This window comes from Colletotrichum costaricense, assembly GCF_030867565.1.
Source record: "Colletotrichum costaricense strain IMI 309622 chromosome Unknown Scaffold_1.1, whole genome shotgun sequence".
Classification (NCBI taxonomy): domain Eukaryota; kingdom Fungi; phylum Ascomycota; class Sordariomycetes; order Glomerellales; family Glomerellaceae; genus Colletotrichum; species Colletotrichum costaricense.
This window is the reverse complement of record NW_026848230.1, coordinates 674,059-698,527: the sequence shown is the minus strand read 5'-3', so window position 1 is coordinate 698,527 and position 24,469 is coordinate 674,059. Positions and strand designations below refer to the sequence as shown.

Below are 24,469 nucleotides of genomic sequence, written 5' to 3'. Positions count from 1 at the left end.
AGGTTTCGGTAGGTCATGCGGGAGGAGAAAAAGGACTGGATCTCCTCTTCACCTGTGACCTCCTCTGGGCTCTCTCCGGCGTTGCTTCCATCGAAAATTGCCCGACTAGCGGATTTCGGATGTTGCTGGCGTCCAATGGCTAAGTGCGCCGAACCCTGGGGGGAGATGGGCGCATTGATTGCTGCGGGGAACCCAAGTTAGCGGAACTTGCGGGGAAGTTAACCGCTGATGATTGGCCTTTGGGGGGTTTAGAAAGGGCGCGTTTACTGGCTTTGATGCGTTCAAGTCTCCAGGGACGGACCTAGACCGACATGTCGGTGAGATGGGATTACCGAGAGGCTGTTATGGTGAGTGTCGGTGAGAGACGGTGGGAAGAAGGGTGTTTCTTTCGCAATATTGCCAGGTTGTGTAACCCACACATGACGTCAAGAATCGTATGGGTTCTTGATACTTACGATGAGCCAACTTGATCGGGCTTCATGGCCTACAATATTCAGATGTGATTTCTTGGCACTGCCATATGAACCTCTAGAACTCACAGGTGAGAGTTTACCAATAGTTTTTCGTACTCTTGGCCAGAACTTATATCTTGTAGCTGAAGTTTGTCACCCAACGGTGTCATACGTGAGAGAGGGTTTCTATAAGTGAGAGAGTCTTTACTGATGTCGGCCGACGTGTTTTCGTCTTCGGCCGCAACTTCTCCGGCATGGCGGGGCCAGGACCTCGGGGTTTCGGTGCTGATGTCACCGGCCGCGGGGTTCGATGAACTCTTGAGTCAAAAAGGGAAGCCGAAGCCATGAGCCGATCCCCGGGGGCCGTGGATCATGTTTACCATCGTCTACCCCCCCTTGGCGGGACCCTGCAGGAGAAGCCGTTGGTGTAAAGCCCGGAGAGCAATTCTGGCTGATTTAAACCTTGTGTGTCCCTAAAAATCGAGTACATACACTTGCACCCTTTGCCCAGAATGTGAAGATGGCTCAACTCAAGATCACGTCTTTGCGCTTCGAGCACCATCCCACTGGACTTGGTGTCTCTTCTCCTACCCCTCGCGTCTCATGGCGCGTCGAGTCCGACCCTATAGCAAAGAATTGGCAGCAGACATCGTACGATATCAAAATCTCACGTGGCTCTGCGCCGACCCGGGAATTCCACATCGAGGGCGCTTCGACAGCACTCGTTCCGTGGCCCGACACTCCTTTGGCAACAGGCGAAAGGGCGATAGTCGCCGTCAAGTCTTACGGGACCTCAGACAATGCCCGATTGGACTCTGGATGGTCCTCGGAGGCGACAGTAGAGACCGCTTTGCTCTCCCACGATGACTGGAAAGCTACGCCCATCACCGCGCCCCCGCGTACTGCCTCGCATCCAGATGAGAGAGGAATCCGGCCGGTCCGATTCCGTAAAGTATTCGACTGCCCCGATGCGAAAGGTGGCGGTAATACCAGACTCTACATCACTTCGCTAGGCTTATACGAAGCGTACCTGAACGGCCACCGCATCGGAGACGAGTGGCTCGCCCCCGGCTGGACTGCTTACCAACATCGCATTCAATACCAGGTCTTCGATGTAGCGCATCTCCTAAAGCCTGGCCAGCAGAACGTTCTCACAGGGGAAGTCAGCGAAGGGTGGTATGCGGGCCGAATTCTTTGGGGCGAGGGCTTAACCTGCTTCTACGGCGACCGCATCGGTGTACTAGCTCAGCTCGAGATCCGCGACGACGATAGAGCAGGACCAGCTTTGAAGCTTGTGACCGACGATTCATGGGAGTGCAGGTCCTCACCAATCGTCGGAAGCGACATCTACGACGGTGAGACGTACGATCTCGGTCTCGAAGTAAACGACTGGCATCACGACGACCACAGCGAATGGACACACGTCGAGACGCTACCGTTTCCGAAATCCACACTCATAGCAGCATCCTCTCCACCAGTCCGTACGACGGAGACCCTCAAACCCATCAAAGTCTTCAAAGACATCAACGGCAGGACGCTCGTCGACTTTGGTCAGAATCTCGTCGGCAAACTCGTCATCCCAAAGCTCGCAAAGCCAAACGGTCACCGCCTCACCATCCGCCACGCAGAGGTCCTCGAAAACGGCCAACTCGGAACCCGCCCTCTCCGAGCAGCAAAGGCGACCGATACGATCATCTTCGGCGGCGGCCGAGTCCTAGAGAACTGGTCCCCTCACTTCACCTACCACGGCTTCCGCTACGTCGAGCTGGACGGCTGGGACGATGTGACGCTAGACTCACTGTCCGCCGTCGTCATGCACACAGATATGCAGCGGACAGGCTTCTTCTCCTGCTCCAACGACGACGTCAACGCGCTGCACCGCAATGTCGTCTGGAGCATGCGCGGGAACTTTGTTTCTATTCCCACGGACTGTCCGCAGCGCGATGAGCGCCTGGGCTGGACGGGCGACATCCAAATCTTCAGCCCGACGGCCTCGTTCCTGTACGATTGCGCGGGCATGTTGAGCAACTGGATGCGAGACGTGCTCCTAGATCAGAAGGACGCAGGTGGCATTGTCCCGCTCGTGGTCCCCAATGTTATGAAGGACGGGCCCTGGCCTTCTGTGCCGCAGGCAGTGTGGGATGATGTTGTTGTACTGGTGCCTTGGACTTTGTATAAGTGGTTTGGTGACGCGGGCGTCTTGCAAGAGACGTATCCGGGTATGAGAGACTACCTCAAGTCCATCAAGCGCGGGGACGACGGTTTATGGGATTCTTCGCTTTGGCAGTTGGGCGACTGGCTCGATCCCAACGCGCCGCCCGCCGAGCCAGGTCTAGCTAGAACGGACGGCACCCTCGTCGCGGACGCGTATCTGGTTCATGTCACGGGCATCGTCTCTCAGATCGCCACCATCATCAATCTTCCGTCTGAGGCTGAGGAACTCGCTGGCGAACACAAACGGCTCAAGCAGCTCTTCCAGGACAAGTACATCACCAAAGCGGGCTTTGTCGTCGCGGATTCCCAGACGGCGCTGGCTCTGGCCCTACTCTTTGACTTACACGACACCACCGCCCAACGCGAAGCCGCAGCCGCAAGACTCGCGCGACTTGTGCAATATTCTAAGTTCAGAGTATCCACCGGCTTCGCCGGCACACCCGTGATCCTTCACGCTCTGTCAGAGACGGGATACGTCCAGCACGCATATCGTATGCTCCTCGAGACGGGGTGTCCCTCCTGGCTATACCCCATCCGCATGGGTGCCACCACAGTCTGGGAGAGATGGGATAGCATGCTAGAAGACGGGACAATCAACCCGGGAGAGATGACAAGCTTCAACCACTACGCGCTCGGTAGCGTCGCGAACTGGATGCACGCCGGTATTGGGGGGCTGTCACCGCTCGAGGCCGGGTGGAAGAGGTTCCGGGTTCGGCCTCGGCCCGGAGGGGACCTGCGACACGCCAGCGTCGAGTACCTGAGCCCGCACGGCTTGGTCCGGAGTCGATGGGAGATTGTGACAGATGAGAAGTTTGTATTAGAGCTGACGGTGCCGCTGAATACGTCTGCTGTAGTTTCTTTGCCGGATGGCTGGGAGGAGAGGACGGTTGGGTCTGGAAGTCATGTATTCGAGAGCCGTCTGGCTCCGGGACTAAGAGAGGCGTGGCCTCCCAAAGCTCTGTTGACGCAGTTTGGACTGTGATGTCGTTTGAGTGGACAATATTGACTTTGATGTGCCTCTGATGGGAGTCTCAGTAGATTTGCAACTCGCAACGCGAATGTCGACATGCTTGAATCTTAAGCTTGCAATACTGTAAGACGGGCTGCTAGTTAGCCCGCGTATTACTTGGATAGGTACTCCGTGACTTAACGCAACTCACAGTAATCATCATTGCAAGACAAATCTGTTGCACGGTAAACGTAACCTTTGTTAGTTTCTTATTGTTAATTGCCATGGTTGCTATAAGCGTCAACTATCTTTCCACCCCATTCTTGTACTATTGCCATACCCAAGGTTGCGAAAATCTCTTGAAGCTCGTCTTATGAGTGTTTGCTCAGGTGGACTGCCGTTTTGTTGCCGTAGAAACCTTGACTTGGAGCTGTGACCACCGCATAATGCACCCATCCAAAGGGGCTTTGGGGACTTTTGCGACGGACCCCTGCTGTCTCTGACTCTGACCGTCTGACGGATCTCCGTGCCGTAGAATTGCATCATTGCGGCCGCTGGTGACCTTCCGAGCTCGGTTACTCGCAAACCACTTGCTCATCTTTCTGATAAACTAAAGCTTACCCTCCTCCTCCTCCTCTTCTCATATACCATTGAGGATTGCTCTCTCCTCGAGTTCCTCCATCGACATTGCCCATTTGTCAAGCTGCCCATCATGCGCTACTCCCTCTCAGCCAAGCTGCTCCTCCTGCTGGGCTCTTCTCAGCTCGTGCTCAGCTCCCCCGATGACCAGCGCGTACTCGCCCCCGCTACTGAATCGACGATAAATGATGATGCCGCGACCTTAGGCTGGGATAAGGCCCCCATGTTCACGATCGAGAACAAAGACGTAATTTTCGCGGCGCTCAAGAGACACGCTGACCCCGTCGACGCCTTCATTTCTCTTCAGCCCGATATGGCGGACACGCTTGCCGAGCCGAGACTCATCCATGTTCATGGCGAGAAAATGGCAGAATGGATGACCGAGGGCGATAAGCTTCGTCTTCGGCGCAAGGGACGCAAGTTCCGCGACATCACTGATTTCCAGGAGCTTTACGCCGACCACGTCAACACCTTTGCAGGCAAAGCCAGTGAGTCCAATTCATAATACCCGTCGGGATTACTCCTCGTAGAATACGGACAGCTGATGCCCTCGCAACCGCAGACCTTCCCAAGATCACACACCAAAGCCTCATCAAGCCCCTCTTCCCCAAGGTCAATCAGACAAACATGCACAATGTCCTCAAGCACATGACGAGCTACTACAACAGATACTACGGCGGCGTCACCGGCGAGGAGAGTTCCGTCTGGCTGCACGACCACGTCGCCTCGATCATTGCCCAGTCGCCCTTCCACGCCCACATCTCGCTCGAGTACTTCACCCACGAGTTCCCCCAATCCTCCATCATCGCCCGCTTCGAGCCCAAGGTCCGCGACTTCTCCAAGCCCCTAACCATCATCGGCGCCCACCAAGACTCGGCAAACTACCTCTTCCCTCTGCTTCCCGCCCCCGGCGCAGACGACGACTGCTCCGGTACCGTAAGCATTCTCGAGGCCTTCCGCGTTCTCGCGACGAGCGGCTATGTGCCCAAGGAGGGACCCGTCGAGTTCCACTGGTACGCGGCCGAGGAGGGCGGGTTGCTGGGTAGCCAGGCCGTTGCAGCCTACAAGAAGAAGGAGGGTGCCAACATTGGCGCCATGATGGAGTTCGACATGACGGCTTTTATCGCGCGTAACGCTACCGAGTCGATTGGGTTCATCAAGACGGATGCGGACGCGCCGCTCACCAAGTGGGCGGTGGACCTGAGCGAGGAGTACATCAACATCACGACGAGCGTCTACGAGCTCATGCCTGGCGCCGGGTCGGATTACATGTCATACACCAAGCTCGGGTTCCCTGCTACGTTTGCATCCGAGGGAAACCCCGTCGCGGGTGGATTCCCTGGCGAGTTCGACCCGTATGTGCACACGGAAAAGGATACCATGGATGTCGATGATGAGACGGGGGTGTTTTCTATTGACCACATGGCGAGGTTCTCTGAGCTGGCCATTGCCTTTGCTATTGAGCAGGCTGGGTGGGACAACAAGTGGAGGTAAAGGGCGGTAGTAAGGAGGACCATAGATTGATGCTAGCGAAGTTCTGATGATAGTATCGCTTTGATGATGTGTCTTTGAGAGCCATGATAATTGTGGAGGGATTCGAGAAAGTTCAATCACAACCGCCCATTTCCTGTTCAGTGTACGAGTACCTTGAAGTTTGAGGAAGCCAATTCCGCATCGCGGCCAGTTCCTCATCGCATTCCGAGCCAGTTCCGAAGAGCTCTCGCCCACCTAGCTTGTCAAGAACCTTAGCTGATGGCGTCAACAATAGCTTGAATATGCATAATGCGATCGATGACAAATGCGGGGGGCTCAATGACAAAGTGCGGAGACAAACAGCGTCTCGGCTCCCACATGTAATCGTAAGTTGAGCAAGACAAGCTGAAGAATCTCATGAAGTGAATTTTGATCTCTCTTCGTTCATCAAGCTAAGGAACTCTCCTAGTCTTGCGAAGCTTAGGATCCAACGGTTCTAGCAAATACAGCTTCACACTAAACGTTACCGACTCACTTCAACGATGGCCTCAGCAACATCCTTCCGCCAAATCGTCGGCGCCCCGCCCTCGACGGCCTCACCCACCGACAGCACCCTCATCATCATCGACGCCCAAAACGAGTACGCAGAAGGCAAACTCGCCGTCCGGGACGTCACCTCCTCACGCAAGGCTATCGCTGCCCTGCTGCAAAAGTACCGCGACGCCGGCCAGCCCAGCAGCATCGTGCACGTCGTCCACGATACGCCCGAAGGCGCTCCCCTCTTTACGCCTGGAACCAAGCTGGCCGAGGAGTTCGACGAGCTGAAGCCCAAGGACGGTGAAAAGGTGGTGAGGAAGCAGTTTCCTGGTTCCTTTGCGGGAACGGATTTGCAGGCGCATTTGGAGGGGTTGGGAGCGAGGGGGAAGAAGGTTGTTTTGACCGGGTACATGGTGAGTCTGGCGCATTTCGCATGCGGGAATCTACCCTTGCAAGATGACAAGTTTAAATGCTGATGTGTGGTTTTGAAGGCTCACGTTTGTGTGTCTACTACCGCTAGACAAGCTGACCAGCGTGGGTTTGACGTTCTGATCGCTGAGGATGCGGTCGGCGATCGTGATATTCCTGGCGTCGATGCAGCGCAGCTCGTCAAGGTTGCTTTGAGTGAGATTGGTGATGCTTTTGGTACTATTGTGCAGAGCAAAGACATTGTTTAGCCTTGTTCAGGAATTGAAGTACAATATGAGTTTGTTGGTTCAACTTGACATTTATATATACTTGGTCGACGATTACAACTGACTTCCAGTGGTCTGGGAAAGACACAACAATATCCATGGCGACGAAGCAGCAGTCCAGGTAACGATTAGGGAATGCAATACTTTAGTACGGACAGGTCAACAGTTGCGACTCAATTTTACCATATGTGACGTTCCCAACAACGATATTTGTCAAGGAGCTCTTTCAACCCGTTCCACTCACTCTTATACTAATGTAAATAGGGCTTGTCTTTTTAGGCCCGACAGAGGCCCCATCCTAGGTAACAATCGAACTCCTCCACGCGGTCCCAGCCGTGTGGTTCTCAAGGTGCATCGAGAAAACAAATCGATAACTAGCTCAGTATCTAGAGAAGAAACATCGAACCATCCAAATTCAGATCCATAGCTGAAATCGCCGATTGGCGGCGCCATAGTGCGGAGAAAACGGCACCACGCCATCAAGGCCCTGACGATCGGCGCGGCGTACCCAGAGCTGTTGAAGCCCACTAAAGAGGCACAGCAACCGTTACTGATTCGAATACTGACGGGACATTGGTTACGCTCTTCAAGAACAAACATGGAGTGCCGAGGAAGAGTTATGAGAGCCCACAGGAACTCCATCGTTGCAGGGCCGCGCAGCTAACCGACTTGGCGAAGAACGAATTCATAGCCCAAAGAGGCATCAGTGTCGTCACCACTCTGTGCTGCTCAGCTGGAGCAAGCTGTTGGGCTCTCAATGTCCCACTGAATAGCTCGAATACTCACAAAGTTGCAAGGGCAAAGCGGCGGGTTTAGCAGCTTGGGATTCGGACCTCGGACAACTCAGTTCTGCGAGCGAAGCATTGGCGCGCTCATCACCATATGAGAAAACTGTTGTTTGTTCTTGTCTTGCGACGGCCCCACGATGGAAGATGAATTGGATAAAAGGTATAAGCAGCCGCACAATGGGATGAACTCGCGATGGCACCACCCTATCATTGCAACTCAATATCAAGTGCCACACATTCTTCGCGACGGCCATAGTTATTAGACTTGTCTCTAGTTATTAGACATCTGACCCCGACGAAGCCATCACGATGAGATTGTCCACCCTCTCCACGATCCTCTCCTGGGCAGCCGTCGCGTCCGCCGTCGCCATCACAAACGAGACCTCGCCCTCCCCGAGCATCCCTAACGTCGTCCAGTCTACCTGGGACGGAAAATGCTTCTACCCTACCCCGGACGCCGCCTTCGACCTCGGCTCCTACCTCGGCCGTTGGTACCAGGTCGCCGGCACCGTTGCACCCTTCACTGCCGGTTGCAAGTGCATCTTTGCGCAGTACTCTCTCAATGTGCGCACACACTCTTCTCCATTCTGTGCGACTTGAGTAGCTGTGTTTGAGGGCATGTGTGACGGTCTAACTATTATTCGTTATTTAGGATAACGGCACCGTCAAGGTGAACAACACCTGCGAAGCCGGGGGCCGCGCCATCAACATCCTAGGCACCGCCGCGCCAGCCGATCCGTCGTACGGAGCCAAGGGTGTCCTTCGCGTTCAGTTCCCCGGCCAGCCCGGGCCCGATTGCGCCGGCCCGAATTACATTGTTCAAGGTACGCGCAATGCGCCCCTATAATTGAGAGCGTACTCAGGCACAGAGCTGCTCTTCCACGTTGGGGCCGAAACCTTGTCAAGGTCCTTACAAGCTGACAATGTGATTCCCTTTGCACAGACTACACCCCAGACTTTGCGCTCGTGCAGGCTAGCAACTTTACGACTCTGTTCGTGCTCAGTCGCCAGCGGAACCCGGAGGACGCGGTCCTCGACGTAAGTCTCACCTCTCTGTTCTCTCCCATACAGTGCAATGGGATGGTACAATAATTCCCGCAAGCGTTGCAACCAGTAATGTAAGCGCATGCAATTGCTAACGGGATAAATTCTCGACAGGCTTGGATCGCGCGCGCCGGTCAGCTCGGCTCGAATCTTGCAGACGTTGTCAAGACGGATCAGACCGGTTGCCAGTTCGCATGAGACATGGGGAATGCGCCAAAGGCTGCATCTGGGGATCGCGAAGAATCTGTGCCTGGCGCTTGGCCTGGAACGGAAGAATTGAGGTAAGACTTTGGGTCTTCGAGTGTCCAAGAGCGGTCTTTGGGGCCAAAGGTAAAATAGTGGTATTTCTACAAAAACAGACGAAAATTCCATGCAAATGCCGGATGTCTCGTGTCATTGTCAATGTCAGTATCGCAGCCGGTGACATTCGCAAGCGGATACATAAACTGGGGAAACTGAGATGTGAGAACTGACCGTATGTGCTCAGACCTCGATGTTGAAGCAGACAAACAAGTCAGAGCTCATAATCGAGGCTTCTAAGTCATTGGTCAATGGCCGTAGATCTCACAGCAAGCCCCCGGAGCTCAGCTCCAGCTCCAGCTCTCAGCTATCAGCTCACCTTTAAACTTTGGAGCTTGGAGCTGTAGCTTCGACACCATGACCCCATAAACTTCATTGACTTTTCCCCCATGTTGCACCAGTGCGACCATCAGGCGCGCCCACGGCGTAAGTTGTGCCACTTATGCAAGGGGTTTCTATGACGACACCATCCTCAGCCCGAGACATCATGACGAATGTGGCCGCGTCCGGCCTATGTTTATGTGAACGCATCTGTGGGCACCCATGAATTGTGGAAGAGGACTAGGAAAAAGAAAATAGGAGAGGCTGGACCTGAGCTTTAGGACTGAGAGCGGAGGTCAAGGACGGGGATGATGATGAGTGAGGTAATGAATTGAGTTTGATTCAAATAGCTCTCGGGTCCTCCTTACGAGGGGCGCCTTGCTCACGAGTGCCTGCTGTCGTTACTACTACGTAAAATTGATCATTATCATACAACGAAACTTTGAACAGTAGCTGCATCCCTACCACGACTGCTATATCATCCATTATTTCACACTACCACCGCAACAATGGTTAAAGCCAAGGAAGAGGTTATTTCCGAGTTCAATGAGTACGTCAACATGACGGCCGAGGACCTCGAGTCCTGGCTCAAGTCGGACGACTCAAACAGCGCGGGCTGGCCCAAGGACGACGCCGAGGGCGAGGGCGAGTCGGTCGGACATGACAGCGGGCGCAAGATTGTCGAGATCCTCCAGGCGAACCCCGAGAAGAAGGAGGACGAGTACACGGATGAGCAGGTTGAGCACATGCGCAAGGTCGTGGCGTACTGGTGAGTATACTTTCGCCAGAGACGGGGCGAAGCATGGGATGAGTGAGAAGCTAATCGAGTGATGCAACAATAGTAAGCGACACTTGGCGCAAGAGTCCAAGGGGAACAGCGATAAGTCGCCCGAGGAAGTGAAGAAGAGCAAGTCGTATGCTTCACTGAAGAACTGGGGGCACGACTTCCTCAAGGCCCAGGGCAAGGAGAATGGCGCATCAAAGTCAAATGGAAAGTCTACCAAGAAGGAAGAGAACGGCGACGAAGAGAAGGCCGAATCGAATGGGTCTAAGAAGAAAAACGGCTCCAAGAAGGACGAAGAAGAGGCCGAAGATGACAAGGAAGAGGAGGCTGCTGACGAAGAGGCCGAGGACGAGAGTGAGGAGAAGGCAGGTGATAAGCGCAAGAATGCTAGCGAGGAGAACGGGTCTAGCAAGAAGCGACAGACGCGCCAGGGCGAGGGCAAGTCGACTGAGAAGTCGGATGAGAAGAATGGGGATGATGAGAAGGAAGAAGAGGCTGAGGAGAAGGATGAGGATGGTGACGAAGAGATGGAGGACGACGGCGACGACAAGGAAAATGGCGGCGGTAAGGCCAAGAAAGGACCTAAGAAGGGCGATACCGTCAGCTGGAACTGGGGCAGTGGTCAGCCTGAGGGCAAGGTCCTTGACGTGAAGGGCGAAAAGTGAGTCAATCGAGAGGTCTCATTGTCATAATGAAGACAGGACTAACGCGATACTTAGGACGTCTATCACGACGAAACGCGGAAACGAAGTGTCTCGCGATGGAGATCCTGAGGATCCGGCCGTTGTCATTGATACTGGAAAGTCGAAAGCAATCAAGTCTGCTCACGAGTTGAATGAGTGATTAGAGCTACGGAGCCGTAGAGAAGGCATACTTCTTCGCCGCGATCGGTCTGCGTTACGTCAGAAAGCATGTATAGATGCGTCGTGTACTGTTATTGTTTAGTGTACCACCTTTTTCAATTGAAGTGCTGTGATTGAATGGACAATGAAACCTGATCTGAAATGCGATGTTACAATTCTACACTCCTATACAACATTTTACACGGCGTACATGATCGATCTTACAACTCTTCCACTCTCTCCGACTGCGAGGAACTCGTATCCTTCTGGAATTTGGTGATGGGATCCTTCTCGGCCTCCTTCACCTGGTTCCAGAACTTCTCACCATTCTCCTTGTCATCCTTGAACAGGTGATCAATCACCAGCTTCTTGGGCGTCTCACCCATCCACTGGAAGAGAGAAAAATCGCGGAACTCATCAGCCCGGAAAATCTCGAGCATCTCAATAGGCTCATCGCCGATATTCTCAACAAAGTGACCCATGTTTTTAGGCACAATACCAACATCGCCAGGGACGTAATCGAAAGTGCGGGCAGTGCCCTCAGCCGCGAAGATGGTAATACGGGCCCGACCCTTGATGAAGAAGGACCACTCGTCAGCATTGGGATGCCAGTGCATCTCGCGTAGCGCGCCAGGCTGGATCGTGAGGTGGGCAGCAGCAACCTGTAAGGGACATGATTGTCAGTCTCGAACATCCTTAGAAGCGTGTCGAGGTTTCAATTCCTTACAGTCTTAGAGATGGGGAAGTTCTTGGAGTCGGTGATGCGGACCTCGCCGCCGGACGTCTGCTCGGGCTCCTGATCAAGCATCCTGTGGGTGAAGTTGAAGCGGGACTTCTTGGCATGCTTGCCCTTGGGCCGTTCCTCGTCAATGGGGCCCGGGAGCGTGCCCTGGAAGATATATTTCTCGCCTTCGGGGAGGTGCTTGAAGACTTCGGGCTCGAGGTGGAAGTTTTCGGCAATGACTGACTTGGGCGTGTGCGCGAGCCAGTCTGACAGGATAAAGGTCGATTCCTCAGAGAAACGGCCATCGTCAAAGATGAGGAGGAACTCGGTGCCATTGGGACTCAGTCCTTGCAGGGAGTGAGGGACGCCTGACGGGAAGTACCAGAGGTCTATTGGGTATTGATTATTAGCTTTCATTGCCATCGTCGCAAGATCAATGTTGATAACAGCTTCAAGCAATCGAAAAGGTGATGGAGGCATATGCTTACCGCCCTTCTTGAGATCGTCGATAAAGTTACCGCCCTCGTAGTCGAGCGCTGTAACGCGAACTTCGCCGTCCAAGACGTACGCCCATTCGGCCTCCTTGTGCCAGTGAAGCTCTCGAATGACGCCCTCCCCAAGGCGCATGTTTACACCGGCGAGCTCGACGCTGGTGGACAGCTCACGGACAGTTGTCTGTCTCGTCCATCCGCCTTCCTGTTATTTGGCAAAAGTTGTTAGCCTGGGATGGACTTGGGCTTGCATGGTGGCTTTAGTGCCACTCTGACAGCTCAATTGGCTTCAAACCACTGAGCACTCACCTCAATTCGAATATGCGAATCCGCGAAACTCCAGCGCATGTTGGGCATGTTTCCCTTGTCCGTTGAAGGCGGCCGCACCATATCCGGGTTCTGGCGCGAGCGCTCGCTGTTCCAGGGCCCCAGCACTGAGGCGCCGAGCCCATTGCGGTAGGGAAGCGGGTCGAGGCCGTCGCCGACCGAGTCGACGGCGCCGTCATTGGGATCCCTGAAGCCCGGAACGTACGGGTTGCTGGTGCTCTTCTTCTTGTAGCTCGCGGGGATGTCCATGCCCCGGAGGAGACGCTCACGGGGGCTGTCAAAGTGCGGTGCCGCCGAGCACAGCTCGCTGGCTGACGCCCAGAGAAGCAACAGCTTGGCTGCCGTGGGTTGGGTGAGATGCATGCTGGGCCAAGATTTCGTGGTGATGGGGATCGATGCGACGGGACTGGAGGTATGCGATGTGCCAAGAGGGTAGCTCGCAGCAGAGAATGGAAATGGGGTCAATTGGGTCTACAATTGACTTTTCTCTTTCTTCAATGGCCAAGAATAAGACACAAGAATAAAAGTCTTCAAGAAGCAAGACGTTCAGCTCGTGACACTGGGAGCCAGAGGCTATTTTATACCCCCCTTTCTAAAGCTCATCATCCGACTTAGCCATGCCAATACTATTGCCTTGACCTCTTCCTCGGCCTCGCCAATGTCGCAACCAACTCGTAGTACGTAAACACGAAGAGCTTACAAAGGGAACCATCCCTCCGTCGTAGTCATCGGCGCATCACCTCACCCGCCCATCGCTGCAGTCTGCAGGTTGAACCGAACGGTGACACACACCACACACCAAAATCCCACGTCTGCCACACACCCACCAATCCGTCGACGCACATGCCGAACCACCCCCGAGACTCAAGCTCCCCCGCAGCTGTAGCAACAATGGCAAGGTAGTAGGGTACCTTGCCAAACCAAGCAGCTTCAAGAGCTGGCACTGCTGCTGCTGCTGCTGCTGCATGCCACCTTGCATGGAATGTTCAACAAAAGCTCCCCCTCACTGGCTGAAACGCGGTAGAGCGATGGGCATAGGTAGCACGTCTTGCGCATGCGGGGATGAACCAGTCAACCTGCCTCCCCAGTGATAGCCGGCGTACCAGGGGAAGAGAGGAACGCTTGCCGTAGACCAGGGCCAGGGAGGGGAAGAGGAGGAGTAACAGACTACTTGATTAGTCTATTATGAGAATCTGGACGCACTGAGGTGGCCTGGCGTTTAAGCTCTTCACTCAACGAAACCCAATTGGCCTTTCAGGTGAGCTGCTGAAGCTCTTCTCCATCGTTCGGTTCGCTGCGACGTTGGCGGGATGCCTGCAGCAGGCCATGACGCAGGTTCCTGCGCCTTGAGCTCTACTCCCAATGCAACTCCAGAACCATCGATTGGACGGGGCATATGTCGGAGATCCTGGAGAAAAAGCTGGTTCCGCGGCCAGGCGTTGTCAGGCCCCCGGTTTCACTGCGTGACTGCAGTGACATTCTGCATATCCTTTCTCTGACTGAGCTTAGCTCGAGTCCCTCAAGGCTATTTCTGATGGGCTTGCTCATGCTTGTCCCAGCTTCTCGCGTTTCCCCCTCACTCTCTTTGCTCGAATCCCACGCCCCCTAAAGGCCCGAAAGTCACAGATCATACCCGGTCCGTCGAATGGCATCTTTCTAATCCGCGAGGACCGTCCGCCGAGAGATTTACGAGCGGGGATAGATCGCTCTTGGTCTTGGCTTTCTTTCGGCATTGCTTTCCGCCCTTTGGCCCATATAAACCAGGCTGGAAACCTGGAAACTTTTCGCGGGTGGACCACGGCAGATCCGAAGTGCTCGAGTTTCTGGCCTTTGGGCTTTTCTTCAGTCTTTGCAAAGTGCTAACGGATACCACAAGCATTGGGCGTCAGCACCCACCGGCTGTCTTTCTCCCCCATCCTCGGCACATCCATGCCAACTTGAGAGAGAGTTTTATTTATATCCGCATAATTCTTCGCCAACCAACGTCACTTGGTCAGAGCTTCCAGTCTCTTCGAGGAACATCCCATTCTCAGTGAAGCTAAAGCTACTGCTTCTCAACCACCATTCAACGTCGCGATCTGAGGCGCCCTATCGAAACGACGCATCGACAACACCGTAAAGATGAGCTCAACGAGCGGCAACTACGGTTCCGTCACCAACTCGGCCCCGGTCGTGAACGGCGACTCCCACGCCCACACCGATGAAGAGCAGCCTCTTCTTGGCGGCGGAGGCGGCGCCCGGAAACCAGCTTCCAAGTCTCTGCGAAAGAAGCTCACTACAGACGTGCAGCGCGACTGGGCCGACCTGGTTCTCTTGGCATGCTACATCATCACCGGCCTGCTCGACAGCTCTTCCATCTCCATCTGGGGCTCTTTTGTGTCTATGCAAACAGGTAAGATCCCTTCCAAGCCTTCCTTACCCACAATAACGGCCCGAAGCTTCGCGTTCCACAGTACTGACACGGAACAAAAAACAGGAAACACAGTCTACATCGGCCTCGGCCTCGCCGCGCCCACCGAATCCACCCGCTGGATCAAATCCGCCACCTCGCTCATCTCATTCTGTCTAGGCTCGTTCTTCTTCAGCCGATTCCACCGCTTCTTCTCCCCCAAGAAGCGCTGGGTCCTCTGCGCGTCCTTCATCGCCCAGACCCTCCTCTGCGTCGCCGCCGCCGTCATCCTGACCGTTGGTCCTGCGGCCGGCAAGGATGAGATCGCCTGGAACGTCCTGGTGCCTATCGCCCTCATCGCCTTCCAGAGCTGCGGTCAGGCTGTCACCAGCCGCGCGCTGAAGTATAACGCGCTCACCAGCGTTGTATTGACAAGTATCTACTGCGACCTCTTCTCTGACGCTGAGCTTTTTAGCGTTCACAATGCTGAGCGAAACCGAAGAGTTGGCGCGCCTGTATTGCTTCTTGTTGGTGCCATTTGCGGCGGCTTGTTTGCGCACAGTTCCCTGGGAATTGCTGGCGCTCTGTGGACGGCCGCTTTCTTGAAGTTCCTCATCGTCTTGTCGTGGTTCTTCTGGCCGGGTGAACCGACTTCGGACGAAGAGTAGATAAAGTGTATACTGGACTGTATGTAGGCCGCCATCTGAAAAATGATCTCCCTTTCACTTGCTGGCTAGATGGTTTGAAAGTCAAGCCCGGGGAGCTCGATCTCGAGACTCAAGCCCACAAAACTTCAGCAGTGGCATATAGATAACACGAACTATTGAAATATGTTACAACGTGTGCAGCGATGAATCAAAGAACTGAGCTACTCCAAACCTGAATGAATGAGCGGTCCTCTTTATTTCCATCTTCTTCTTATGACTCTACACCCCTTCCGCCTCTATTCTGTTTGCGCATTTTTCGTAAATTTAGACAAGCCAACCCCTACTCGACAACTTCCTTCAACTAGGTAAACACCAAGCTCCTAGCAAACCAGCTATGCTTCCAATTCAAATATGAACTTCTCAGGGCTCAGCAACTCGTCTTTCGCTGCCGACCATTTGCCAACGTCGCTTGGAGTCATTGGAGCTGAGCGATTTGAATCTCCTGATGCTCGCGATTTGGTGCTTAAGGAGGAACTAGAGTCATGCAAATGATCATGTAACCCTGAAACGGCGCCAGTACGTTCCCTCATACTTTTATAACGTTGGGTATTCGCCTTGCGAAGCTCAGCGACACTCTTCAGAAGCTTGTTTGAACGAGGCGTTTGTGCTATAGATTGAATAGTTGTTTAGCCACTCATGTTGCCTGTGAACATTGACACCAAGCGGACTGAAAGGAACTCACTCTTTCTCTGGCTGTCTTCGCTCATCATCTCTCTAGGAAAGCCACTAATTGGGAGGAAGGCGTTGCTGGAGTGGGGGTATAGCTCTGTCCGCAAACACAGAAATATGTTTGTGGTTGATAGCTCTTTGCTGACCACGACACGAATCCTCTTGAGCTTGAATGTGCCTCGGAGATACATGTCAGTGATGTTTGCTTCCGGCATGGGTATCTTCGAGGCATCGTCAGGCAGCGTCCCCGCCTCTTCTACGACAAAATATGGTTCAAAGTCGCCTCTCAGACATGTGCGGAGGAATTCGCCTAAATATTTCATCTCGTTGGACGAATTGGCAAATCTGCAGTGGATGCGGCCTTCGGTACATATGTCAGTCTTTCGTAATGATACATTTGAGCGCCATCAAAACGCCACAAGGTCAAAATTCTATAAACAGGATCCATGATATGCTTACCTGTGCACTCGAAACCTTCTTTCACTTGTCTCACTGATCCCACATCTTTCTCAAAGAAGAAACAGCTTGCGACCAGTCTGTGTGCGATTTCCTTGATCTTGCCCCGGTTCAAATTGAGGTACCGTTTTGTCGCTCTCTCTAGGCTGTCCAACTCATTGACCGCATCTAGACGGGGGACTTTGAACCGCAGGTCAGGGTTGACACGGATATGTCTGCGGTGACTATCTCTGGTCACATGTGAGTTCTGCGATAGGATATCAGTCTTGAAATCGGACCATATCGCGTTGCAGGAAAGTATTCGATCGAAGCGATCGGCAGCAATTTGAGCTAGCTGTACAGGTAAGAAGGTTCTCTTGCGCTTGGTCACGGTCTCGCCACCTTTCAATATCTCCGTTCTATGGGCAGTAGACTGGATCTCATTATCAAGACCGTTCATTCCCGTACCGATGGATAAGAGAATGTCAGGCACAGTGTCGGCGATGTCGGGCCATATCATTCGTCTTTCATGGTGAGCCACGAGTACTGGGCAATTATGGTAGAGCGCACCATCGAGGTAGCTACTTTTGGTGTCTGCCTTCGTGAATGATTTGAAGAATGGAGGTGCAGCGGATGTTGCTCGAGCCCTTCTCATTGTTCAGTTTCAAGACCATGAATTTTAGCATGGAGTCTATGGTACTTACGCCTCCCATGCTTTGAACTCTTGACTTGGCTCGTTGGATCGAAAGAGCCGATAAGGAAGCTCTGCCTCAATTAGTCTTGTATCTTATGCGAGCCGAGAGAGTCATGCGGCACATGGGGGGAGTACTTACCATCATCCATCGAATCAGGTCTGTTGTAATTCGTGAGAATAACTGAGTGCTGGTCAATAGAAGTTGTCGAGGTTACAGCCACTTTCGTTAGCATTTCGCTCTGGCTATGGTCGTTGGCTCCTCCGAAGAGTGGCCGATCCTGAAACTTCTCCCGCAGAAGAGCCTCAAATGGTTTGGTCTTGTAGATACTTCCGTGATTGATCGTGACAAGCTTCTCAAGCAGCGGAATGCCCGACAATTCGCGTGGCCTGAAGGCGTCTGCACAAAGGTGTTTGAATGTCTTGATACATTCCTCCACGGACCAATTATTGACTCCTAGTCCAAGAGCAATAATTCCTCCCGTGCTATCGCCAAGGTTAGGTAAGTTTCAATAACGACCCCAAAATGAGACGAGCATACCTTGTACCGACAATCAGATCGAAAAAAAGCTGTATCGGGAGTCTCTCACCGAAGACTCTTTCAATGGCTCTGAGAACGTGAAGCTCTACAATCCCTCGGACTCCACCACTATACGAAACGTCAGCTAGTGAGCAAAGCTTTATTCCGGGAAGAATGGCAGCTGAGGGGGCATCGTACCCGTCAAGACACAGTACTCGAGCGCCCGCAAATTGTGGTTTGACCACAACCGTCCATGCAGGCTCCCACATTGTTTCCCTTTCGTGCAGAGGACACCTTTTCATCTCAACTGTCGTATGAGCCTTGATACCGTAGGCTTGAATACAAGGTAGACACAGAACATGACCGCAGGGCAATGGATGTTCAGGGAGCTCTCTTAGACACGAAAAGCAAGTGGAGTGACTGATAAAGTCCCCTACATTACCCAAAGAGAAGTAGAAGTCGTTAAGTTGATACCTGTGGAGATCAGCAGCGACCTTTTGCTCGCTCTGCTCGCGCACTCGTGAGGTGGCTTCTTGGAACCTGGCATGAAGCTGACGCAGGTGATTTCGAATTTGATCAATCCACTGACCCGCAAAGTCTTGCAGGTCAACGTCTGACTGATAACTTCCCGCTGCAAATATACGTCCATGTTTATTTTGGTGACCTTTCGGATCGTGTCCAAACTTGACGTTGTAGCATTTTCCATATTTGGGATGAGAGAAGGTGCATGGCGCATAGAAATCTGCATAGCCTTCGAGGGCAACATTGCAGAAATCTACGTACGCGTCGTCAAGAAGTCTCACAGGGGTTCCTGTAGATTGTCAATACTACTTTAAAGACCAGAGAGAGAGATATCGCTACTTACCCAGAATGTTCTGGCGAACTGAGTCGAGCATAATGCAAGACGATATCATCGGCACCATGTTTTCGAAGATCTGTTGCGTTCCGCCGCCATTCTGCGAAATTTTTGTCGAATTATTACCAATGGAGATCGCCAAGTTCAAGATGTTGCCACTGAAGTCTTGTGGAATGGGGTTGTGTTTCAACGCTTCTTTGACAAAGTCAAAAGGAGTATCCAGATCGCGGGAAAAATGATCGTAAGCAGCGTGGAGGTAGACTTGCAACTTGTCTGCAGTGGCCAGCATCCGAACACGCTTCTTGGTAAGCAGAGACGCTTGGCATCTTTTGTTGATCAGCTCAAAGAGCTTTCCCATCTGATCGTCCATGAGCATGTAGCGACCACGAGATGGAACTCGAATCACGGTGATAGAAGCGTAGTAGCAGTCGAGTAAGTCTTTGGTCGTGTTGATGGTTCGACCAATTGCCTGCCAAAGCCTGGCTTGCTCTTCGAATCGGGGCTCGCGGAAAATCGCTCCACTAATATCATCAAGAAGACGAGCAGTTGCGGTCTCGATATTCCATTCATCATCATCCACGTTGTCAGTTGCATTAAGGACAATGACTGCGTGGGGAAGAGCCGGTTGGTTCAGCGATTTGTCGATCGAAGCCGAGCCCCATTCCAAAAGTTTGTCGAGGACGGTAGATTCAAAAGCCCTATATCAATTCATGAGCGTATTCCTTAAGAAGGAGTATAGGAAAGTTTACCTAGGGTTTCTCAAGACGAAGACAACCACATCTGAGAAGGTGTAGAGTAGTCTGGGATAGAGCTGCGTGACTGCGTACTCTCTTTTCTTCGTTTCTGGGGTGACTGCCCATTCGAGGTCCCGCTGAGATGCATAGCGCGACTTTCCGAACTTACGTTTCGAGGATGTATCAATGACACCCGAAGAACGGCTAGCAGTTGATGGCTTCGGCGATCTGCCTAGACCAGTCTTGCCCATGACATTTGTGACATCGTTAAGGATCCCCAGAGCCTCCTCTTTCCCTTTTGTGCGATGTCGCAGACCTGCCGGTACAGCTTCCCCACCATCCAAGCCCTCGCAGTCTGCGTATAACACAGGCGCTTGGGTATTGTAAGACATCGGATCAGCATACAGGTGGACGTCGCCAGTCGTCGGAAGGCGGTCGTTGTTGGACGAGGTAACGGGCGACGGATACTTTGCCCCGCGGTCAAGCATAGCAAGCCGATCAATCAGCATTTTGATTAACGTGCTTTTCCCAGCCCCTAAGGATCATCAGTAAAATATGTTAATAAGAACAGAACTTCGAGAGTACTAGCCTGTTTGTCCAATGAAGGACACGAGCTGAGGATAGCGGTTCCCATGGTCTGAGGATAGGTTATCGCTCATCAACGTGGCGAATCGACCATAATCCTGCAATATGGGTTGGTTGGATGAGTCTCGACCAACTCCAAACCATGTGGTATCCTCATCCGATTGGAATTCGAGTTCGTGCTCTGTCGCCGAGCGGGTGGGCTCCAGGATCTCCCGCAATCTCTGGACAACTTGGGGATTGGACTTCTCGTGCGGTCGACCATCCCAACCGACGGCGCCCGGCTCGTGAAGCTCCCATTCGGACCAGCAATCATCACAAAATGCTAGATTGTTGCATTGAATACAGGTGAAAAGCTTCTTGGTCGTAGCGCGACACTTGTGGCAGATTGCCGAGCGTGCTTTGCGAGCTGTGTCTGTCATGGTGCCTAGTGCGCTGCAGTCTCCAAGGACTGAATGGCCTTGTCGAAGGAAACAAAGAAGAATGAGAGGCCCGGATTGACATAAAGAGGGAACTCAGGAACATCCCTTCCGCAACCTCGAGACTTGAAGTAAGGCTGTGAGGCAACCGGCCGCGGGCATTCTCGCGCCTGCTGCAATATTGCAGCCACCAGTGCCTCTGGGTCAGCAAAAGAGGGCTAATACTAGACTGATTGGAAGCCGTGAGGCTTTCTTGTCTTGGATGCTGAAAGCGTTACCCAATAGTGTTGAGCTGATAGACTCAGCCCACCATCTTTCAGAGTTGTGGCGTCTTCAGCAGGAGTGGTTCGAACTTCGAACCCTCGTCGGCGCGTCACTACAGTATGCATGTAAGATTCAGCTCGTGCGGAAACCCAGCCTGATGTTCATCTCTTGGTAATCAAGTTCAAATCTGGCGTTCTGGAAATTGTTATGAACTCTCCCTTCCGTACCAATTCGTACACATTGGAATGACGTAACGAGCCCAATTGCTTAGTCGTATGTCCGCGGCCTTGCTGTTACCTTCCGCCACACTGATTGAATACCGATTGAATACCGAGTTACACGGAATATAAAGGGCTGAAGATCGACACTCACAGCTCACATTCTATGTACGTGCACTAAGAAATGAACACGAGCGTTTCGTAGCTGTACCCAGACATGAGAACTATCCTACTCTGCGAAAGTGGATATACACAGCTGTACTTGCTCACGCCAACGAATGCACGTACGTTTGGAGGGGATTGACTTGATTTGAAAGGTAATTCGCCGGAGATCTTCAATTGTTTCCCGAGTTAAAGGGGTACCTCGCAGCTTCATTTCTTGACCTACTTACCTACATGTACTGGTAAGAGGAAAGCTCTTTGTACGTACCTTCATCACCAATCCGTGCCGTGATGCCTTGAATAGCGTGAGTGTGTTTCCCCTTATGTACCATCTGCAAAAAGCTTCTTGCATATCATTGAAGACCCTTCAGAGCTAAATTCATCCTTCTGGAAAACTCCAGGTAGCGGTCCCAGTCCGTTCCTTGGTCGCTACCGATCGGCAGTGAGGATCCAACGAAGCTACCGACCCCAGCTCCGCCCAGAGATTCTTCAATCTCCCAGTATTTCCCGCCGTCGATGAAAATAACCTCTCCATTTCTGTTGTTGTCATTCATGAGTAAAGCAGCCGATAGAGCCACATGTTCAGGCGTATTCAGAGCGAGTCCCGTGAGAGACACCATCTCCTCGTTGACAATACCGGACTTAGTCCAGTTTGGAGCGAGAGAATTGAGTCTGATGGGAACAGGGAGCTCTTCTAGATGCGGAATAAGACTGCGCATAAGACCAAGCACAGCATGCTTAGACGTGGCTAGTGTGATTGGTTGTATCAGTATTGCGAACGAAATTGGAAGTATTCTCGAGTCAACATTATCCTTGTTGCAAGGCAAACGAAGATGTTGCCTGGCCGCAGAGGTAAGATCATGAAGAGAATGACACTTACTATAATCAACAGCTTTGAATCTTGACCAAGAGCTGACAGATGCAGTGAGAACAATGCTGCCTCCGGTCTCCTGTTTGCGCATGTGGTGAACAGCGAGCTTGACTGTTGAAATGACGCTAAAAAGGTTCGTCTCGACGCAACTCAGGTCTGGTGCCTTCAACTCTCCATCAGTAGGATCGATCTCGTCGTCGATAAACCGGGTCCGGGCTCCAACTCCTAATACCACCGTTGTCAGCCCTCGTGTTCATAGAGAATACAGAATATTTCTTTGTCTTGCCCTCAATCCACCGGGTTCAATGAAGCTTCTGGCTAGATTGCAGTAGCAGCGGCTTCAATGACTTCACAGTTAAGTGGTCATGGCAATTTCAAGGACAAGCTAAAGATATCTCCAGGTGGGCATGTTTACCGGCATTCGCGAAGACAGCGTCAATGCGGCCTTCTCGCTCTGCGGTTCGCGCAAAAACGCCACGAAGAGCTTGCCAATCGCAAACATTGCACGGCTCGAAGGTTAGACGAGACTCCACTGGAGACGGATCGCCAGGCTCCGAAGCTTTGGGAAGACTTAGATCGACATTGGTAACTCGCGCACCCAGAGAGAGAAGAAGGTTGACCGTTCCCAGGCCGATACCCGAGGATCCGCCTGATGATTGCTTGGTCAGCATGTATCTTCCTCAAACAGATGCTGATATGATAATTCGAGTCTTTGGCTGGTTGCACCATCATGTAGTTCAACCTCAGAAAAGAATACAAGACAGTCGCGAGGTGTGCATACCTGTCACTAAGACAACCTTGTCTTTGAGACCGACGAGGTCTTTTTCGTTGATCTCGAAGCGCGACATTGATCCGATATAACGTTGAGTTGGTCAGCTTTATTTCGGTTAATTAGTCTTCTGTGGAAGATGGTTTGGTGTTTTGTATGTCCTCAGACCTCGCTTCATATTACCGCCTTGGGCGTTTTATACAAATGCACCTGATATCATTGCGCTTAAAGAACTCCGTCGGCGAATATGGGAAGACCGGATGATTGTCACAGAAACCTTGTTTCATCCCGTCCGCGGCCTGCCGAGGTGCCTGTCCACCCCGCACACCCCGCTTCCTCGAGATCTCGCCACTGAATCCAGAGACTAAGTAGCTGTCAATAATAAAATTGAGTTTGTAACCACTATCATTGGTGGGCAAGAATGCTACGATGTTTTCCGAAGCGGGTGGTGGCAGAATCACCGGACCCTTTGGGCCTTCGGGGAGATTGGAATGCAGGAGATAACAACCACTTGCCCTCTCGTCTCTTCATCACTTCCTGCTTTGATAAGTTCCTACAAATTTGTAGATTGCTTCTATATCTTCTGGTTCAAGATACTAGACGTAAGGGTACATGTAGACTTCTGACTTCGTTGTTCAAGCTGGAAGATCAATAGGCTCAGATTGGAAGGAACCTGCAAACCATACGAGAGGACGACGCTGGAATCGTACTCTTTGGGTTCAGACATTAAGAAGTAGTTCCTATGCTTAAGGTTGCCAGAAAAAATCAAGTTTGGTCTGTATAATATTAATGTTGGCTGCTGAAGCCCTCAAGCGTGCGCTCCTCGTCTAACAGCACTCGGTGGCACAAGGGAAATGATTTTCATACGAATAAAGCTAGATTTGCTTATCCTTTTGCTATGTGCGTGCCGCTACCAAGGACATTGCCATTGCTATCCTTCACCTCGCACGTCTTGGGCGCGTCGCCAAGGTCTGACTTGCAGTGGAAAACTTGTCCAGTGTCCCAGCAGTCGCCCTCGATGGTGAACGTACGGCCGTCTCCAGTGTTGTAACAGGGAGAGTGATCGTTGGGGTAAGCTTGATCGTAGACAGCCTCACCGGCGTCGTTGATGATGGCAAAGCCGGTGTAGCCGCCATTGGTGCCAGATCCGCTGGGGCCACCAATAGCGCCGTAGGCGCCGGACGGCCAGCCAACTCGAAGGTGCTCGGCGTACGCAGATGTTAAGATGCCCAATATTTCGAAGAACACGAAACGGACGGAGGAACACATGATGTCCATCTTTGGTAATATCGTTCAAAGATGTGACACTGTCTTAATGTCAAAGCTAGTGTGAAGTTGGCGCGTTGGGTCTTAAGACGTCTCTTTTCCGAAGAGATTTGAAGTGTGATGTGGTCGTTGTAATTGTTCCATTTCCGTGGTCTTGATACGAGATGTTTATACTAGTCTTTATTGTCTCATGAGGTATATATGGACATCATAACCTCCAATTTCCTAGGCATCCTCAATCCGCATTAGTCTGATGTGATAGCATCCAAACTTTTGACCAAGTCGTGTATCGCATCTTGGTTCATATGTGTAAAATAAGCAGGCCAAACTATTTTGT

General features: G+C 52.4%; 11 protein-coding genes across 11 annotated transcripts; 6 read left to right on the top strand and 5 right to left on the bottom strand.

Moving 5' to 3' along the window:
* Positions 1–972: 972 nt before the first annotated feature.
* Positions 973–3,648, top strand: CCOS01_00260 (uncharacterized protein; the record flags this gene model as incomplete). The annotated part of the gene is made up of 1 exon (XM_060448457.1): positions 973–3,648. One exon carries the CDS (start codon positions 973–975, stop codon positions 3,646–3,648), a length of 2,676 nt encoding a protein of 891 aa, XP_060319895.1.
* A 679-nt stretch (positions 3,649–4,327) lies between these two features.
* CCOS01_00259 (peptidase family M28) lies at positions 4,328–5,748 on the top strand (the record flags this gene model as incomplete). Its single annotated transcript, XM_060448456.1, has 2 exons — positions 4,328–4,742; positions 4,817–5,748. The coding sequence occupies 2 exons, from the start codon at positions 4,328–4,330 to the stop codon at positions 5,746–5,748; spliced, it is 1,347 nt and encodes a 448-aa protein (XP_060319894.1).
* A 521-nt stretch (positions 5,749–6,269) lies between these two features.
* CCOS01_00258 (isochorismatase) lies at positions 6,270–6,941 on the top strand (the record flags this gene model as incomplete). The annotated part of the gene is made up of 2 exons (XM_060448455.1): positions 6,270–6,677; positions 6,756–6,941. The coding sequence occupies 2 exons, from the start codon at positions 6,270–6,272 to the stop codon at positions 6,939–6,941; spliced, it is 594 nt and encodes a 197-aa protein (XP_060319893.1).
* Positions 6,942–8,056: 1,115 nt separating this feature from the next.
* On the top strand, positions 8,057–8,989 carry CCOS01_00257 (lipocalin-like domain-containing protein; the record flags this gene model as incomplete). Its single annotated transcript, XM_060448454.1, has 4 exons — positions 8,057–8,311; positions 8,400–8,571; positions 8,691–8,785; positions 8,906–8,989. 4 exons carry the CDS (start codon positions 8,057–8,059, stop codon positions 8,987–8,989), a joined length of 606 nt encoding a protein of 201 aa, XP_060319892.1.
* A 932-nt stretch (positions 8,990–9,921) lies between these two features.
* Positions 9,922–11,039, top strand: CCOS01_00256 (DNA-binding protein; the record flags this gene model as incomplete). The annotated part of the gene is made up of 3 exons (XM_060448453.1): positions 9,922–10,181; positions 10,255–10,857; positions 10,916–11,039. 3 exons carry the CDS (start codon positions 9,922–9,924, stop codon positions 11,037–11,039), a joined length of 987 nt encoding a protein of 328 aa, XP_060319891.1.
* A 220-nt stretch (positions 11,040–11,259) lies between these two features.
* On the bottom strand, positions 11,260–12,943 carry CCOS01_00255 (oxalate decarboxylase family bicupin; the record flags this gene model as incomplete). The annotated part of the gene is made up of 4 exons (XM_060448452.1): positions 11,260–11,700; positions 11,766–12,151; positions 12,251–12,458; positions 12,563–12,943. 4 exons carry the CDS (start codon positions 12,941–12,943, stop codon positions 11,260–11,262), a joined length of 1,416 nt encoding a protein of 471 aa, XP_060319890.1.
* A 1,758-nt stretch (positions 12,944–14,701) lies between these two features.
* On the top strand, positions 14,702–15,637 carry CCOS01_00254 (uncharacterized protein; the record flags this gene model as incomplete). The annotated part of the gene is made up of 2 exons (XM_060448451.1): positions 14,702–14,972; positions 15,057–15,637. The coding sequence occupies 2 exons, from the start codon at positions 14,702–14,704 to the stop codon at positions 15,635–15,637; spliced, it is 852 nt and encodes a 283-aa protein (XP_060319889.1).
* Positions 15,638–16,302: 665 nt separating this feature from the next.
* CCOS01_00253 (uncharacterized protein) lies at positions 16,303–20,090 on the bottom strand (the record flags this gene model as incomplete). The annotated part of the gene is made up of 7 exons (XM_060448450.1): positions 16,303–16,706; positions 16,805–17,427; positions 17,485–17,545; positions 17,614–17,957; positions 18,013–18,802; positions 18,857–19,545; positions 19,597–20,090. The coding sequence occupies 7 exons, from the start codon at positions 20,088–20,090 to the stop codon at positions 16,303–16,305; spliced, it is 3,405 nt and encodes a 1,134-aa protein (XP_060319888.1).
* Positions 20,091–20,165: 75 nt separating this feature from the next.
* CCOS01_00252 (uncharacterized protein) lies at positions 20,166–20,585 on the bottom strand (the record flags this gene model as incomplete). Its single annotated transcript, XM_060448449.1, has 1 exon — positions 20,166–20,585. One exon carries the CDS (start codon positions 20,583–20,585, stop codon positions 20,166–20,168), a length of 420 nt encoding a protein of 139 aa, XP_060319887.1.
* Positions 20,586–21,579: 994 nt separating this feature from the next.
* CCOS01_00251 (short-chain dehydrogenase) lies at positions 21,580–22,945 on the bottom strand (the record flags this gene model as incomplete). The annotated part of the gene is made up of 4 exons (XM_060448448.1): positions 21,580–21,974; positions 22,107–22,322; positions 22,513–22,746; positions 22,879–22,945. The coding sequence occupies 4 exons, from the start codon at positions 22,943–22,945 to the stop codon at positions 21,580–21,582; spliced, it is 912 nt and encodes a 303-aa protein (XP_060319886.1).
* Positions 22,946–23,751: 806 nt separating this feature from the next.
* CCOS01_00250 (uncharacterized protein) lies at positions 23,752–24,144 on the bottom strand (the record flags this gene model as incomplete). Its single annotated transcript, XM_060448447.1, has 1 exon — positions 23,752–24,144. The coding sequence occupies one exon, from the start codon at positions 24,142–24,144 to the stop codon at positions 23,752–23,754; it is 393 nt and encodes a 130-aa protein (XP_060319885.1).
* Between the last annotated feature and the right edge of the window lie 325 nt (positions 24,145–24,469).